This window comes from Schistocerca piceifrons, chromosome 2 (assembly GCF_021461385.2).
Source record: "Schistocerca piceifrons isolate TAMUIC-IGC-003096 chromosome 2, iqSchPice1.1, whole genome shotgun sequence".
Classification (NCBI taxonomy): Eukaryota; Metazoa; Arthropoda; class Insecta; order Orthoptera; family Acrididae; genus Schistocerca; species Schistocerca piceifrons.
In genome coordinates, this window is record NC_060139.1 from 138,959,851 (window position 1) to 138,976,320 (window position 16,470).

Here is a 16,470-nt window from a genome sequence, read left to right on the forward strand (position 1 = left end):
TCGATGTCGATGGGACGTTAAACCAAATCTTCCTGCCCCTTTGGTAATGACGCTTTTCCACGACAGAGCGATTGTAGCAGTTATCTTAATATCTGCCATTTAGGAGTTCGTACAATGACTGAAATGAGGGACCATATTACAATCTTCCGCGGTGAAACAGTTTCGGAACACTGAATTCAGTATTTCGGCCTTCTCTCTGTCATTTTTCGTTTGTGTGAGGGACTGAATACATGATTTCGAATCGTGTTGTCGTGTGTTCACACGTTAGCGCTGTCCCATAAAAATTTATTTTTACTGTGTGCATGGCATATGTATACAGGGTGAAAAGTATTTAAACCGACAAACTCTGGGAGGTTGTAGGGCACATCAAAACAAATGTTTTTCCCTAGTGTCATTTTTTCCAATGAGGATTACTTAAACCAGTGGAGGCCGTATTACGATCTTCAGTTGTTAGAGGCCGTATTACGATTTTCAGTTGTTAGATGGCGTATTACGCTGTTCAGTTGTAGGCAACTGCTGTCCACCAATGTAGTAGTGCATTGTCTCTGTCTACTAATGGAGCGATACACCTGGTGTGAGTAGACTGATATGGTTGGTACGTACTACGTAGCGCACCACAACGGACGAGCTGCACAGCGGGTTTATCGACAACAATATCCTAATCGCCGTATCCGTCATCATACGACCTGTGTTGCTGTGTACCAACGTCTGCGTGAGACCGGGTCATTTAGCAGATTAACCGGACAGGGGCGCACGGTAAGAACGCTGCAATTTGAGGTAGCTGTCTTGCTGTATGTGGAGCGGGATCCTTGAATCAGCACTCGTGCAATTGCACGTAACATGGGAACGAATGAGACGAATGTAAGAACAGTCCTTCGAGAGCAGTTGTTACATCCATTTCATTTATATCGTGTCCAGAACCTGGAACCAGTTGATTATCCACCCAGAGCACAGTTCTCGCAGTGGTACCTGGAAGAGTGCGAAATGCATCCTAAATTTCCATCCTCTGTGTTGTTTACCGTTGAAGCAACATTCGGGCGTGATGGAGTCTTCAACATCCACAATTCGCATGTTTGAGTGAGGATAACCCACATGCCACAGTTACTAGCGCTCATCAAGTGTGGTTCTTCGTTAATGTGTGGGTCGGTGTTGTTGGGGACTGTTTAATTGGGCCGTATCTTCTACCTAGGCCATTAAATGCCAGACACTATTACAATTTTCTCGTCAGAGCATTGCCAGAATTGCTGGAAGACGTCAAATTCCCTACAAGACAACGCATGTGGTTCCAACATGACGGGGCGCCGGCACATTTCAGTCGTCGTGTGCGTCGATTCCTGGACCGACGGTTCCCAGAAACGTGAATTGGCAGAGGTGGTCCTCTACCATGGCCTGCTCGATCCCCAGATATGTTCCCTCTGGACTTTTTTGTGTGGGGAGAGATGCACAACCTTGTTTACGCAACTCCTGTTGCATCAGAAGAGGATCTGGTTGCCCGGATAGTAGCAGCAGCAGCAACAATTCAGGGTACTCCTGGGGTTTTTGCCCGTGTCAGACAGAACGTGTCAATAGAAGTATTTTTGAAAATCTACTGTAACTGAAATTGGGTTGTGTTAATGTGTTGTCTCTTGGTCATAAAAAAAATGGAAAAGTGTTTGTTGGTTTAATTAATTTGCCGCCAGAGAAATCTTCCTCTACCGGTTTAAATACTCCTCATAGGAAAAAATGACATTAGGAAAAAATATTTGTTTTGATGTCCCCTACAACCTCCCAGAGTTTGTCGGTTTAAATACTTTTCACCCTGTATACACACGTTTTGACTTGAATCTTTTATCTGTTTCGTCTTGAATCTTTATGGCACTCGTTTTCTCAATTATTTTCTTACACCACAGGAATAAATTCAAGACGAGTCAGAATCTTAAAATAAAAGCAGTAGAAAAGTCATTCATTATGGTGTGACCTTAAGTTCTCTGCTCTGAGTGTCGTTAGTAGTCAATGCGTGTACTTGAGGATCTAAGTAAACCGCTACACGATTTCTCTGCTCGAGAGCGTCTTGCTCCGACAAAAAACGCTAACTAGATTCAAGTACTGGTAGTTCGCTTATCGAATTGCGTTACGTGTAACGACAAGATTCAATTTGTGGCCCTCGGGCGCGCGAATGAAAACGAAATGAAATTAGTGTACAGTGTCTCGCGCAGAAGATGGAGACCGTACGCAGGCGGGCAGATACACGGCAGCCTCGGCGCTGCGCAGGGTGTGTACTGACTGAGCCGGTGCGCCTAATCAGCGAGTCATGAGCAGCGTACACCCTCCCCCCTCCCCCCAGGGAGGCGACTGCCTGCTGGCGCCCAATTACTGCCCCCAGGGACCGGAGTGGAGCCGGGCAGCGCCTGCCTGGTTATTTCATAAGGCGAGGCGAGGCGCGCCGGGATTTCCCCAGGCTACCTGCAGCTGCAATCAACCACCGTCCTCGGCCGCTCTTCTTACTCTTCTTCTCGTAATCACATTAACTCTTCTGCTTCCTCTGCACGGCTGCCCAGCCCAGCTATGCTGCGCCAGCTATGCGCTGCAGCGGCACGCTATCGTGATCCTGCTTCTGATGAAGGTAGAGCTCACATTCATTGCGCAGATAGTGTACTAACGAGAGATGTGGTTTTAAAAATTAATAAAAGCTTCAGTCCTTGCGATAGCTTGCTTACGCGCAACTGTCAGCTCACTTCTCTTGCCTGTTACGGGACCAGTCTCTAAAATGCTGTTTGGGGCTCATTCTGTAGACAGCGGGAGGTTCTCTAGAAATCTAACCAACAAGGCAATCGTAAAATGCGTTTTAGATATGTACGTGCCGAGTAAAACTGTAGGGACGGGAAAAACCCACCGTGGTTCAACAACAAAGTTAGGACACTACTGCGAAAGCAAAGAGAGCTTCACTGCAAGCTTAAACGCAGCCAAAACCTCTCAGACAAACAGAAGCTAAACGATGTCAAAGTTAGCGTAAGGAGGGCTATGCGTGAAGCGTTCAGTGAATTCGAAAGTAAAATTCTATGTACCGACTTGACAGAAAATCGTAGGAAGTTCTGGTCTTAAGTTAAATCAGTATGTGGCTCCTAACAGCATATCCAGACACTCCGGGATGATGATGGCATTGAAACAGAGGATGACACGCGTAAAGCTGAAATACTGAACACCGTTTTCCAAAGCTGTTTCACAGAGGAAGACCGCACTGCAGTTCCTTCTGTAAATCCTCGCACAAACGAAAAAATGACTGACATCGAAATAAGTGTCCAAGGAATAGAAAAGCAACTGAAATCACTCAACAGAGAAAAGTCCACTAGACCTGACGGGATACCAATTCGATTCTACACAGAGTACGCGAAAGAACTTGCCCCCCTTCTAACAGTCGTGTACCGCAAGTCTCTAGAGGAACGGAAGGTTCCAAATGATTGGAAAAGAACACAGGTAGTCCCAGTCTTCATAAAGGATCGTCGGGCAGATGCGGAAAACTATAGACCTGTATCTCTGACGTCGATCTGTTGTAGAATTTTAGAACATGTTTTTTGCTCGCGTATCATGTCGTTTCTGGAAACCCAGAATCTACTCTGTAGGAATCAACATCGATTCCGGAATCAGCGATCGTGTGAGACCCAACTCGCTTTATTTGTTCATGAGATCCAGAAAATATTACATACAGGCTCACAGGTAGATGCCATTTTCCTTGACTTCCGGAAGGCATTCGATATAGTTCCGCACTGTCGCCTGATAAACAAAGTAAGAGCCTACGGAATATCAGACCAGCTGTGTGGCTGGATTGAAGAGTTTTTAGCAAACAGAACACAGCATGTTGTTCTCAATGGAGAGACGTGTACAGACGTTAAAGTAACCTCTGGCGTGCCACAGGGGAGTGTTATGGAACCATTGCTTTTCACAATATACATAAATGACCTAGTAGATAGTGTCGGAAGTTCCATGCGGCTTTTCACGGATGATGCTGTAGTATACAGAGAAGTTGCAGCCTTAGAAAATTGCAGCGAAATGCAGGAAGATCTGCAGCGGATAGGCACTTGGTGCAGGGAGTGGCAGCTGACCCTTAAAATAGACAAATGTAATGTATTGCGAATACATAGAAAGAAGGATCCTTTATTGTATGATTATGTGATAGGGGAACAAACACTGGTAACAGTTACTTCTGTAAAATATCTGGGAGTATGCGTACGGAACTATTTGAAGTGGAATGATCATATAAAATTAATTGTTGGTAAGGCGGGTACCACGTTGAGATTCATTGGGAGACTCCTTAGAAAATGTAGTCCATCAAGAAAGGAGGTGGCTTACAAAACACTCGTTCGACCTATACTTGAGTATGGCTCATCAGTGTGGGATCCGTACCAGGTCGGGTTGACGGAGGAGATAGAGAAGATCCAAAGAAGAGCGGCGCGTTTCGTCACAGGGTTATTTAGTAAGCGTGATAGCGTTACGGAGATGTTTAGCAAACTCAAGTGGCAGACTCTGCAAGAGAGGCGCTCTGCATCGCGGTATAGCTTGCTGTCCAGGTTTCGAGAGGGTGCGTTTCTGGATGAAGTATCGAATATATTGCTTCCCCCTACTTGTACCTCCCGAGAAGATCACGAATGTAAAATTAGAGAGATTTTAGCGCGCACGGAGGCTTTCCGGCAGCCGTTCTTCCCGCGAACCATAGGCGACTGGAACAGGAAAGGGAGGTAATGACAATGGCACTTAAAGTGTCCTTCGCCACACACCGTTGGGTGGCTTGCGGAGTATAAATGTAGATGTAGACGTAGATAGCTACGGAAAGCAGCCTAAGGTCGGAAATAAGAGAGATCGAAATATTTTCAAAAACCTTACCGTGTTCAGAAAGGATATATTAAATAGAGGTGGTGGTGTAGTGTTTATTGCTGTCAGAAGTGGTTTACCTTGTAGAGAAATTGAAGTAGATGGTTCGTATGAGTTTGTATAGGCAGAGGTTATACTTGACGATCGAAATAAGTTAATAATCGATTCCTTTTACCGATGCCCCAACTGAGATGATACAGAACAGTTAAAAAAAACTTGACTCTCATAAGTCTCATAAGTATCCCGCTTGTAGAATTATAGTTGGTGGTGACTTTAATCTACCCTGAATATTTTGGCGGAAATGAAGGTTCAAAGGCGTTGGTAGGTGTGAAACGTCGTCTGAAATCATACTGAATGCGTTCTCAGAAAATTATTTTTAACAATATGTTCAGGAGCCCATTCAGGGTTTAACTGGCTGCGAATACTTACTTTATCCCTTAGCAACAAATAATCCTCAGGAAATAGGGAGCAGCGTGATGGATGTAGGGATTAGTGACCACAAGGATGTTGTAGCGAGGCTGAATACTGTAACATCCAGGCAAGAGAAAAAAATTATTGAAAAAAGGAGATAAAAATGCGCTTGACTCCTTCCAATCTCATTATGTAAGCGAACACCAGGTGCGTTTTAAATTCAAAGAAATAGCATCGGCAGCAATTAAGAGGTATACAGGGTGTTAAAAAAAGGTACGGCCAAACTTTCAGGAAACATTCCTCACACACAAATAAAGAAAAGGTGTTATGTGGACATGTGTCCGGAAACTCTTAATTTCCATGTTAGAACTCATTTTAGTTTCGTCCACCTACGCTCAGTGGAGCACGTTATCATGATTTCATACGGGATACTCTACCAGAGTATGTGCCTTTACAAGTACGACACAACATGTGGTTCATGCACGATGGAGCTCCTGCACATTTCTGTCGAAGTGTTCGTATGCTTCTCAACAACAGATTCGGTGACCAATGGATTGGTAGAGGCGGATCAATTCCATGGCCTCCAAGCTCTCCTGACCTCAACCCTCTTGCCTTTCATTTATGGGGGCATTTGAAAGCTCTTGTCTACGCAAACCCGGTACCAAATGTAGAGACTCTTCGTGCTTGTATTGTGGACAGCTGTGATACAATACGCCATTCTCCAGGGCTGCATCAGCGATTCCATGCGACGGAGGGTGGATGCATGTATCCTCACTAACGGAAGACATTTTGAACTTTCCTGTAACAAAGTGTTTGAAGTCACGCTGATACGTTCTGTTGCTGTGTGTATCCATTCCACGATTAATGTTATTTGAAGAGAAGTAATAAAATGAGCTCTAACATGGAAAGTAAGCTTTTCCGGACACATATCCACATAACATATTTATTTCTTTGTGTGTGAGGAATGTTTCTTGAAAGTTTGCCCGTACCTTTTTGTAAGGTTGATTGTGAAAATTTACAATTTGATCACGTTGGAGTACATACTGACGAAACTAAAATGATCTCTAACATGAAAATTAAGCGTTTCCGGACACATATCCACATAACATCTTTTCTTTATTTGTGTGTGAGGAATGTTTCCTGAAAGTTTGGCCGTACCTTTTTGTAACACCCTGTATAGGACGTCGATTTGCAACCTGGCGTCAGTTCTCAGCGGGACTCATCAGCATAAGCAGCATTTTCCTGAAGATGGCGAACAATTGGATCGCCGAAATATCGAGTCAAGTTGATTTTAGGATCCGGCAGCAAACCCGAAGGGACTTTCAAGACTTATTACGCCGGGAAAGCCTACGTAATCACAAAGTTCATTATTCTTAGAAAAAGTTTATTATTTTCTAAAGGTTATGTATTTCGGTTTGTTTAACCATTGATGTCTCAGTTTTGAGCATGTAACATCGGCTCAAATATATATTTTAACGACTTTTTGCAATGTTAAGTATTTAATACATCAGCTTTTAACTATTGTAACGTATATTTCACACAATCAGTCCATCTCTCTCACTCCCCTTCTGCTCGGTTTCACAATGAATCTCACGCTGATATGAGCCTTTCCTACGGTTAATTTTATGTGATCGGTACACTTTAAATCGTTCCAATCTTTCCCAATTGTAGTTAGCTGGCAGTGAAACATTGTAAACACAAAGAGTTTTCATAGCGACTGATATGTGTTGAGATAAAACTCAGACTATTCCACGAAAAGAGCAAATCCGCTAGGATATATTTAAATGAGCACTAACACAAAATGATACGATATTCTTTGTTGATCCCCACTGCGCCTTTCGGATACTAAAGAGCTGAAGCATAAATGGAAGTTCTACATGTTTCTCGTCTTGATTGTTAGAGAACGACACAAAGCATTGCAAACAGTAATTTTCTCCTGGCGATAAGGATGGTGATGGCTATCGAAGCATCAGGAATGATAGTGGAAGTGATCCGATTTTTAAATACTTTATGCAGACATACTGTGACAAAAGAGGTCTTTGTGTGGTGTATTTCACTGTAACATTGTTTCGACAAAATAAAACCAGAGACACAATACGCATTTTCTTATTCACGCACTGTCTCGCAAGCGAAAGAAAGGCGTATCAGATGCGGGAGAAAAGTTGATTTGGCCTTGAATCGAGAACGAAATCAACTGCAATATTGTACAGGGAAACGTCTTGGTATTTGCTCGATGTTTTTTAGGGACAGTGTGATTAAGAAGCCACGTCTCTCATATACAACAATTCCAGAACCCCAACAGCTGCACGATCTATCTTCGATCACATTTGAGACAACCCTAAGAAAATGCCGTCTGTGCTAGTCTGCATCTTATATCCTTCTTGCTTCGTCTCTCATTTACTTTGCTTCCAAGGTAGAAGAATGTGTAGTCCAAGCACGGACGAGGACGAGAGGTTGCCCTAAACCTCATACCGCCCCTTCTATCTCCCCCACCCCCTTCATGGCCCTCTTTTACGAGAACCGTTGGCAGGATGAAGGTGACTAGTCTTCAATCATCATACAGAGGTACAGTCAAATCTAAGCTGTTAGGTTCACAACCTGACCTAGAAAATCAAAGTTCAAATTGCATGCATCTCCCATTTAATAAATTCTTCAGTACCACGACTATTACTATTTTTTATAAGATAAAGTCTTACAGTTTCTTGGTCTCAAAGAGTTATTTTAGACTATTATCTGTTCATCAGCTCAATCATTACATTAAGTTGTCTCACTAGAAACTCCACCTGAACAACTATGTTGTACAGTGACGCCACTGGCCGTCGTGGGGTGAAAACAAAGAAAAGTACTGCAAAATAGCAACTGATTTAATTTTTTAAAAGTTTTTTCATCATTCTTCTACACTCAGATTTCGCTAACACAATTTTAATTATTTTGAATGTTAAAATTAGAATTCCATAATGATTCTACTAAATTTTCAGGTGCATAATTTGGTCATTGATAACAACGCCACGCATGACGGTATAATTTACGAATGTTTGCATAAAAGTATGAAAATTTATAACTGAAATTAATTTCTACGCACCTCATCCTACGATTGCACACACATCGTAGAAACATACTACTAAATGTTTTTCACACAAATCTGCCTAATTTATACATCCTTAACCGAGTGTTTAAAATTGAAAAAAACTGAATTAGAAAGGTAGAATCATATCCATAGATGAAATATGCGATACTTCGCGTCTCGAAAACGATAAATAAATTGTTGGATACCAATGACTATAATATATCTACATCTACAATTACATAATTGATCTGCGATTCACAATTAAGTGTCTGGTAGCGGGTTCATCGGACCACCTTGAAGCTATTTCTCTACCATTCCATTCTCGAAGAGACCACGTGAAAAACGATCACTTAAATCTTTACGTACGAGCTCTGATTTCTCTTATTTTATGATGATCATCACCTCTCCTTATACTGGTGGGCGCCAACAAAATCTGTTCACACTCTGAGGAGAAGGATGCTGACTGAAATCTCATAACAAGATCCCGTCGCATACGAAAAACGCCTTTGTTTTAATGATTGCCACCCCAATCCGCGTATCATATCCGTAGCACCCTCTCCCCCATTTTGTGATAATACAAGATGAGCTGCCCTTCTTTGGACTTTTTCGATGTCCTCCATCAACCCTATCTGACGCGGATGCCACACTGCGCAGCAGTATTCCAGAAGAGTGCGGACAAGCATAGTGTAAGCAATCTCATTAGCAGACCTGCTGCGTTTTTTAAGTGTTTTGCCAATATATCGCCGTCTTTAATTTGCTTTCACCACAACATTTTCTATGTGATCGTTCCAGTTTTATTCATAACTGTAATCCCTAATCAATTTTATTTATTAATTTATTCTAAGCGTTTTCTTGATTTACAGCCTTTAGATTTGTGTGACTTATCGTGTAACCAAAATGTAACGGATTTCTTTTACTAGTCATGTGGACGACTTCACACTTGTCATTATTTAGAGTCAAATGCCATTTATCGTCCCATACAGATATCTTTTCTATATCGTTTTGCAATTAGTTTTGATCATATGATGACTTTACAAACGGCAAATGACAGCATCAACAACAAACAATCTAAGACGGCTGCTTAGATCGTCGTCTAAGCCGTTTATTTAGATCAGTAACAACATAGGACCAGTTATTACTTCTGTTTTACTCCATGACTACCGTCAATTACTAGATCAGTGACCTTTCTGACAAGAAATCAAGAATCAAGTAGAACAACGAAGATTATAATCCCCAGGCACGTAATTTGATTAAAACTCGCTTGTGAAGAAAGATGTCAAAAGCCTTCTGGAAATATAAAAATATAGAATCAATTTGACATACCCCGCCGACAGGATTCATTACTTCGTGAGAATAAAGAGCTAGTTGTGCTTCGCAAGAACGATATTTCCTAAATCTGAGCTGACTATTTGTTAATAAATTGTTTTCTGTGAGATAATTCATAATGTCTGAGCACAGTATGTTTTCCAGAAGCGTACCGCAAATCGATGTTAGAGATGTGGGTCTGTAATTCAGTGGATTATTCCTAATTCCTTACCCGAGTGTAGGTGTGCCTTCTGCGACTTTCCAGTCTTCAGGTACGGATCTTTCGACGAGCAAGCCTTTTTATATAATTGCAAAGTATGTGGATACTGTGTCAGCATACTCTGAAAGGAGCCTTATTCGTATGCAGTCTGGACCGGAGGCCGCGCCTGTATTGAGAGATTGAAGCTGCTTCGCTGCAACTACTTCTAAGTTACTCATGTTGGCAACTGTTCTGGTTCTACTTCTGGAATATTTACTTCGTCTTGTTTGGTGAACGGATTTCGGAAAACTGTTTTATAACTCTGCTTTAGTAGCACTGTCATCATCAGAGATATCGCCATAGGAATATAAAAAAAAGGGGGAAGGATTATCTGTTTAGCAAGAGTAATAGAAGGCAGATTTCAGACTACCTAACAGATCAAAACGAAAGTTTCTGTTCCGACATTGACAATGTTGAGTGTTTATGGAAAAGTTCAAGGCAATCGTCAAATGCGTTTAAGACAAGTATGTGCCGAGTAAAACTGTGAGGGACGGGAAAAACCCACCGTGGTTCAACAACAAAGTTAGGAAACTACTGCGAAAGCAAAGAGTGTTTCACTGCAAGTTTAAACGCAGCCAAAACCTCTCAGACAAACAGAAGCTAAACGATGTCAAAGTTAGCATGCGCCGTGTACTGAACGGTGGCCTAGATAGGACGTCGATTTGCAACCTGGCGTCAGTTCTCAGCGGGACTCATCAGCATAAGCAGCACTTTCCTGAAGATGGCGAACAGTTGGATCGCCGAAATATCGAGTCAAGTTGATTTTAGAATCAGGCAGCAAATCCGAAGAGACTTTCAAGAATGATGAAAATTTCGAAAATTAAATTTTGAAAGATGTATAATACGAAATAGGGAATTCATAATCAGCTCATTGCCTTAAAGATAAGGACTTGCCTTTCGTTACTGCAAAATAACCTTACCTATAAGAACAGCTAGGGCACTATCTTTATTACACACTTTAAAAAAATACTTTATCAAGGTCGTAAGTACGATTCAACAATAGAATCTTCAGGCAAGGAAAGATTACTTTAGGCTGCACTGTATCTGTTGACACAACGGAATTAAGTAGAGTTACATTCAACAGCAATCGACCCGAAACACATTGGCGGAAAAAAATTAGTGCACCTTGAAAGACGATTTCGATTTTGATCCGATGACGGCATATGCCAAATGAGGAACAGCAGATGCACTGATAATGGTTTCACCGTCGTGTGCCAACAGATAGCGTAGTGACATAACTACCAGAGCGCCATCTGTGTCTACCCTTTAACTGGGACTACTCGCCCCCAGAAGGCTCAGTGTGGTGTAAAACGTGGGAAGTAAGCAACGCATACATACTCTGTCTTCCTACTGCCACCTGAGCGAATTTGAAATGGGTCAAATTGTGGCCTTCCGAGTTGTGCGACAGTGCTTTCGGGGAACTGCCACACAACTTGGACGTGCTGCGTCGGTTGGGCAACGATGCCGGTATCAGAGATCACGCGAACATTCTCACTTCCATAGACGAGTTTCTGGACGTCCATGTAGCATAAACGCCCGCCAGGATCATCGTATTGTAAGGGCAGCAATGGCAGATCTTACAGCTGCCACAGCACAGATAAGAGGATTTGTGAGCCCCGAGGTGTCAACACGAATGTTGCGAACCGGTTAATAGTAACTGAACTATGGGCAAGCACACCCCTAGTCCGTCTTCCACTCACACCACAGCACTGAGGTGCACGGTTCGACTGATGCCGTCAGAGGATCGCTTGCAGGATGGAATGGCGCTCCGTGGTCTTAAGCGATGAAAGCAGATTCTGCCTGCACGCAATTGATGGTCGTTTCCGGGTACGACGTAGACCTGGTGAGCGCTGTCTCGTAGAGTGCATTTGTCCACCCACACTGGCTCCACCCTAGGCGTTATGGTGTGGCATGCGATAAGCTACAAGTTCACCTTGAGTGTTTATTGATAGGACGCTAACCAGCGCTCGGTACACGCAGAATGTTGTTACACCGGTTATTTTGTCGTTCTTGCAAGAGGAAGGTCATGTGTTGTTCCAGCAGGAAAATGCTATACACGCTGTCCATGGAACTCAATGTGCTCTGCAAAAAGTGCAGCAACTTACATGGCCAGCACGATCTCCGGACTTGTGGTACATTAAGGGACGAGAAGTGACTCTAGCGACTCGTCAACCAACGACTCTTCCAGAACTATGTGAACAGATTGAACGAGCTTACCATAGCATATACCAGGACAATATTTGCCATCTGTACGATCGACTGGATGACAGAGTCACGCCTGTATTGCCGCCAGTGGAGGTTACACCACGTACTAATATGAGTATTTCAGCATGGCTCGATACGTGGTACCTCAGAACGATCTATAAATGTAATCATTTCATGTACTCCATATGCCCTGTTTCAACAATAAATCTTGATTGAACTGAAAAATCTAAAAGAGTGTTCCAATTTTTTCCCGGCAGCGTGTATGTAAACGGTACGAGAGGAACTCAGTATCATTCTACAGCCGCATCGCCGGCACGTCTAAGTTCGCAGTGTCAAATAGTCCAGTGCCCCTCGCATCAATGCAGTCATTGCTGTGCTGGTTGCCGTCCAGTCGAACTCCCGCGGAAGAAAGCTCTTCGGGCTGTGCGGGTTCGCCCACCTCGGCCAGAGAGAGAACAACATCGCTGTCTATAAAGACTGTCTAACTCGCCATCCCTCCCGGGAAGTTCTAAAATGGTTCAAATGGGTCTGAGCACTATGGGACTTAACTTCTGATGTCATCAGTCCCCTAGAACTAACCTAAGGACCTCACACACATCCATGGCCGAGGCAGTATTCGAACCTGCGACCGTAGTGGTCGCGCGGTTCCAGACTGTAGCGACTAGAACCGCTCGGCCACCCCGGCTGGCGGGGAAGTTCTAACTGAACTATAACAGCCCAATTTGGAAGTATCCTTTTGAAGAGCAGTCCATCAACGAAGCAGTTCATTATTGTTCTACAGTGTGGGGCCGTTATTAGATAGGATTGATGCAGAGTATAGAGAGGATCCGAAGAAAAGAGACACGTTTCGCCACAGGTTAGTGTAATAAGCTCGAAAGCGTCGCTGAGATGCTTATCCAACTCTAGTGGCAGACGCTAAAAGAAAATCGTTGAACATCACGAAGTGGCTTACTATTAAAATTCTGAGAGTGTACGTTCCTAGAAGATTCAAACATATATTTGCGTCCTCACGTAAGGATCACAAAAATAAAATTAGAGAGATATTGGAGTTCAGAGCGACGCTTACTAACAATCAATCTTTCCATCCACCATTCGTGAATGGAATGGGAAAAGCGCGGGGGGGGGGGGGGCTGAATGACAATGGCATCTTAGTAGTCTCCCGTCACACACCGTAAGTTGTCTTGCAGAGCCGAGGTGAAATGTACGAGTAGAACTAAGTTGCTGACTGGCAAAGACACTTCAAGCAACGTGTCGTTAAACGTAAAGCGTGGAAAAGTAGAGCGCAAAGTCGATTCTTAAGACTTACATCCCATTTTTAACATTTTTGATTAGTGTCTTATAGATTGGTGATAAGAAGTCTGAAAACTTTGAGTGCCTATCATGAGTAGTGTGTACTGTATATCCTCATAGTGCACCGACCTACATAAATGTATTTACATGCTCTCAGTGATTTTTTGACAGGAAGTCCCACGTGCCACGCGCTTTTGTTGCAGGGACTGTGATGGCAATCATCAGCCTGCTGTCCATGTGCTCCGGCTTCCTCGTGCCCACAGTCGTCAGCTGCTTCGTCTCCGACCAGGTGCGTTCCATTTGCTGACGACCATCTGTCAGTAAATGTGGTGCCTGTTACTTCGAACATGTCCAGAAGAACAGACACCATTTCTGATGCTGCAGCCATTATGAATCAAGACAAAGAGGAATTAAAGACAACAGCTGTCTGTGGGCTTGATTTAAATCAATGGGGAATTCCTGAAAATTTGTGCCAGACCGAGATTCGAACGTGGGTCTCCTGCTTAATAGGCAAATGCGCTGACTTCTACGCCATCTGGACACAGAGTCCCATCAGACCTAAATTGTCTACTTATGCACATACCATTTATGTAATATCACTTGCTCATTATCCTCATTACTTGGGATATTTCGTCGATTCCTGTAAGAATTCGACCTTGCTGTGCATCTGCCCTGTAGGCATCCTATTGTAGGTGTTGTGTCTAGACAAGACAGCCTAGACACAATGAGAGGAAGCCGAAAGGCACGCGCTAAGCTAAAGCAGGATGGCGTGAGGTCTGAAACAGGATACGTAATGAATGCTATAAAGAAAAGTACGTAGCTTTTGGAATACTTAACTTTAATCCATCCTTGGTACATCGCTATTGACGATATAAGTGAGACTCTTTAGATACATGCAATGTTACTAATGGCGCCTTGCTAGGTCGTAGCCATTGACTTAGTTGAAGGCTATTCTATCTGCTCTGCAAATGAGCGAGGCTTCGTCAGTGTAGTCGCTAGCAAAGTCGTCCGTACAACTGGGGCGAGTGCTATCCCGTATCTCGAGACCTGCTTTGTGGTGGCGCTCGGTCTGCGATCACACAGTGGCGACACGCGGGTCCGACATGTACTAATGGACCGCGGCCGATTTAAAACTACCACCTAGCAAGTGTGGTGTCTGGTGGTGACACCACAGTAGGAATCGGAGAAATGCCGCGAGTAATGAGGATAATGGGCAAGAGGCAGTACATGAGTAGTGTGTGGATAAGTTTTGAATTTGGATCTAACGGAAGGTTTGCTAGGTCAGTCCAAGCAGTTGCGATGACCACTTTATCCGGATGGCGTAGTGATCAGAGTATCTGCGTAGTGAGCAGGAGGTCCTTGTTCGAATCCTGTTTCAGCACAAATTTTCAGCTTTCCCCGTTGATTTAGATCAACGCCCTCTAGCCGCTAACGTCTTCAATTCCCCTGTGCCTTGACATGTGTTTCTTATTATAACCACATTTCACAGTAAGCTAAAAATTTACTCTTGTGTCAATGTCAAGATCATTCGACACATTCGCGCGGTTACCCCCGTCGGAGGTTCGAGTCCTTCCCTGGGCATGAGTGTGTGTGTTGTACTTAGCGTAAGTTAGTTTAAGTTAGTTAAATTAGTGTGTAAGCCTTGGAACCGATGACCTCAGCAATTTGGTCCCATAGAACCTTATCACAAATTTCCAAATTTTCCTTTCGACACGGATCACTATTTAAATTAGACGAAGCTGGAAGAATCAGCACTTCCTCTGTGGAGGGAACGATGCCGTTACTCGCTTGATTTTAGGGAAATCACAACTACATTGAAATAAAGTACGTTGTGATTTTTTAGCAAGTGAACTGCACTTTTGTTGCTAAAGTTACCAGCATGGGCGTCATCATAAATAAGTGTATTGCATCCTTGCGTTAGTTATAGAATCTCGTATGCTTAGTATCGTAAATATACAGTCACTAATAAACAACAAAATAACAAGGAGTACCGAGAAAGAACTTTAGAAAGCAAATATACTGTACAAGTAAAATTTTGGTTAATAGTAAAACACATGTAAGAAAAACATTTTAACTATGGTGATCGTAAACATCCATTATGATTATGATAAAGAGTTGAAAAATAAAATGAACATGTTGAAGGCAGAATGTAAGATAATCAACAAGCGTATGAAATATAAAACACATTTCATCGAGTTATGCATAAATTTCGGTTATTTCCGCCAGTACGGCGAACCTAGTATCTTGTTGCACGTGATTCAGAAAATAATGTTCCTTTAACACCATCTCACGTTGGGTCCGTAGTGGCTCGAAAACTACTTAATGGTACCATAATTCAATTCAGACTCAACAAGCGACTGGTTGTATGTCATACGTACATAAACCACCAATGTAACAATTTGTTTTCAAACAAGACGAACGGCGCGTGATGTTGACATTTGCACTGTTGTGTAGATATTTTCATTGCAGTTGAGATACAAAGATAAATGGGAATAAGAAATCAAACGAAACGCTAATACTCTGTGACGAGCCACAGGAACCCAATGTCCCTTACAGGAAAATATTCAGAAAATATTCCAGAGCAACCTCTGAGCCAATGGTGACGGCGTATTTATTTGTTGTAAATAATATCTGTTTTGGTCACTGCAGATTCTGAAGATGAAACAACGTGGGTGAAAGTAACATTGGAAGGTAGCACCGGAGCCCTAGTGGCTGAACACCTCGGATAAATGTATGAGAATGAAGCTGGTAAACATTCTTATTATGCTATACCGCAGCAGTGGGAATCTCAGTTTGCCAGCTGTAGCTGAGAGAGTGGTGTACATTTTATTCTCCAAAAAAGGTCATCGTGTTTTAGAATTATGCAGACGTTTTATGTCAGTGCGTTGTTACGGTTTTGTGTTTGATAATGGGATGTCACGCAAAAACAAGTGGAGAAAATAAAGCAAAGTGAATCTGTGTGTGTTCCATTTACTCTCAGAATAATTAAATGTATCGTATCCCGCATAAATAAGATTATTGTACGATTACGCCGTTAATTATTATTGGAAATATCTAGGAGCGTTTATCGGAGTGACCTAAGGTAAAA

At 42.8% G+C, this 16,470-nt stretch overlaps 1 protein-coding gene across 1 annotated transcript in view; it reads left to right on the plus strand.

Annotated features, from left to right (window-relative positions):
• Window positions 1-16,470, plus strand: part of LOC124775195 (sialin-like) — a 526,531-nt gene that overhangs the window by 489,493 nt on the left and 20,568 nt on the right. The window contains exon 11 of the mRNA XM_047250034.1: window positions 13,586-13,671. Within this exon, the coding sequence (XP_047105990.1) occupies window positions 13,586-13,671 (86 nt within the window). The remainder of the gene's footprint in view (window positions 1-13,585; window positions 13,672-16,470) is intronic.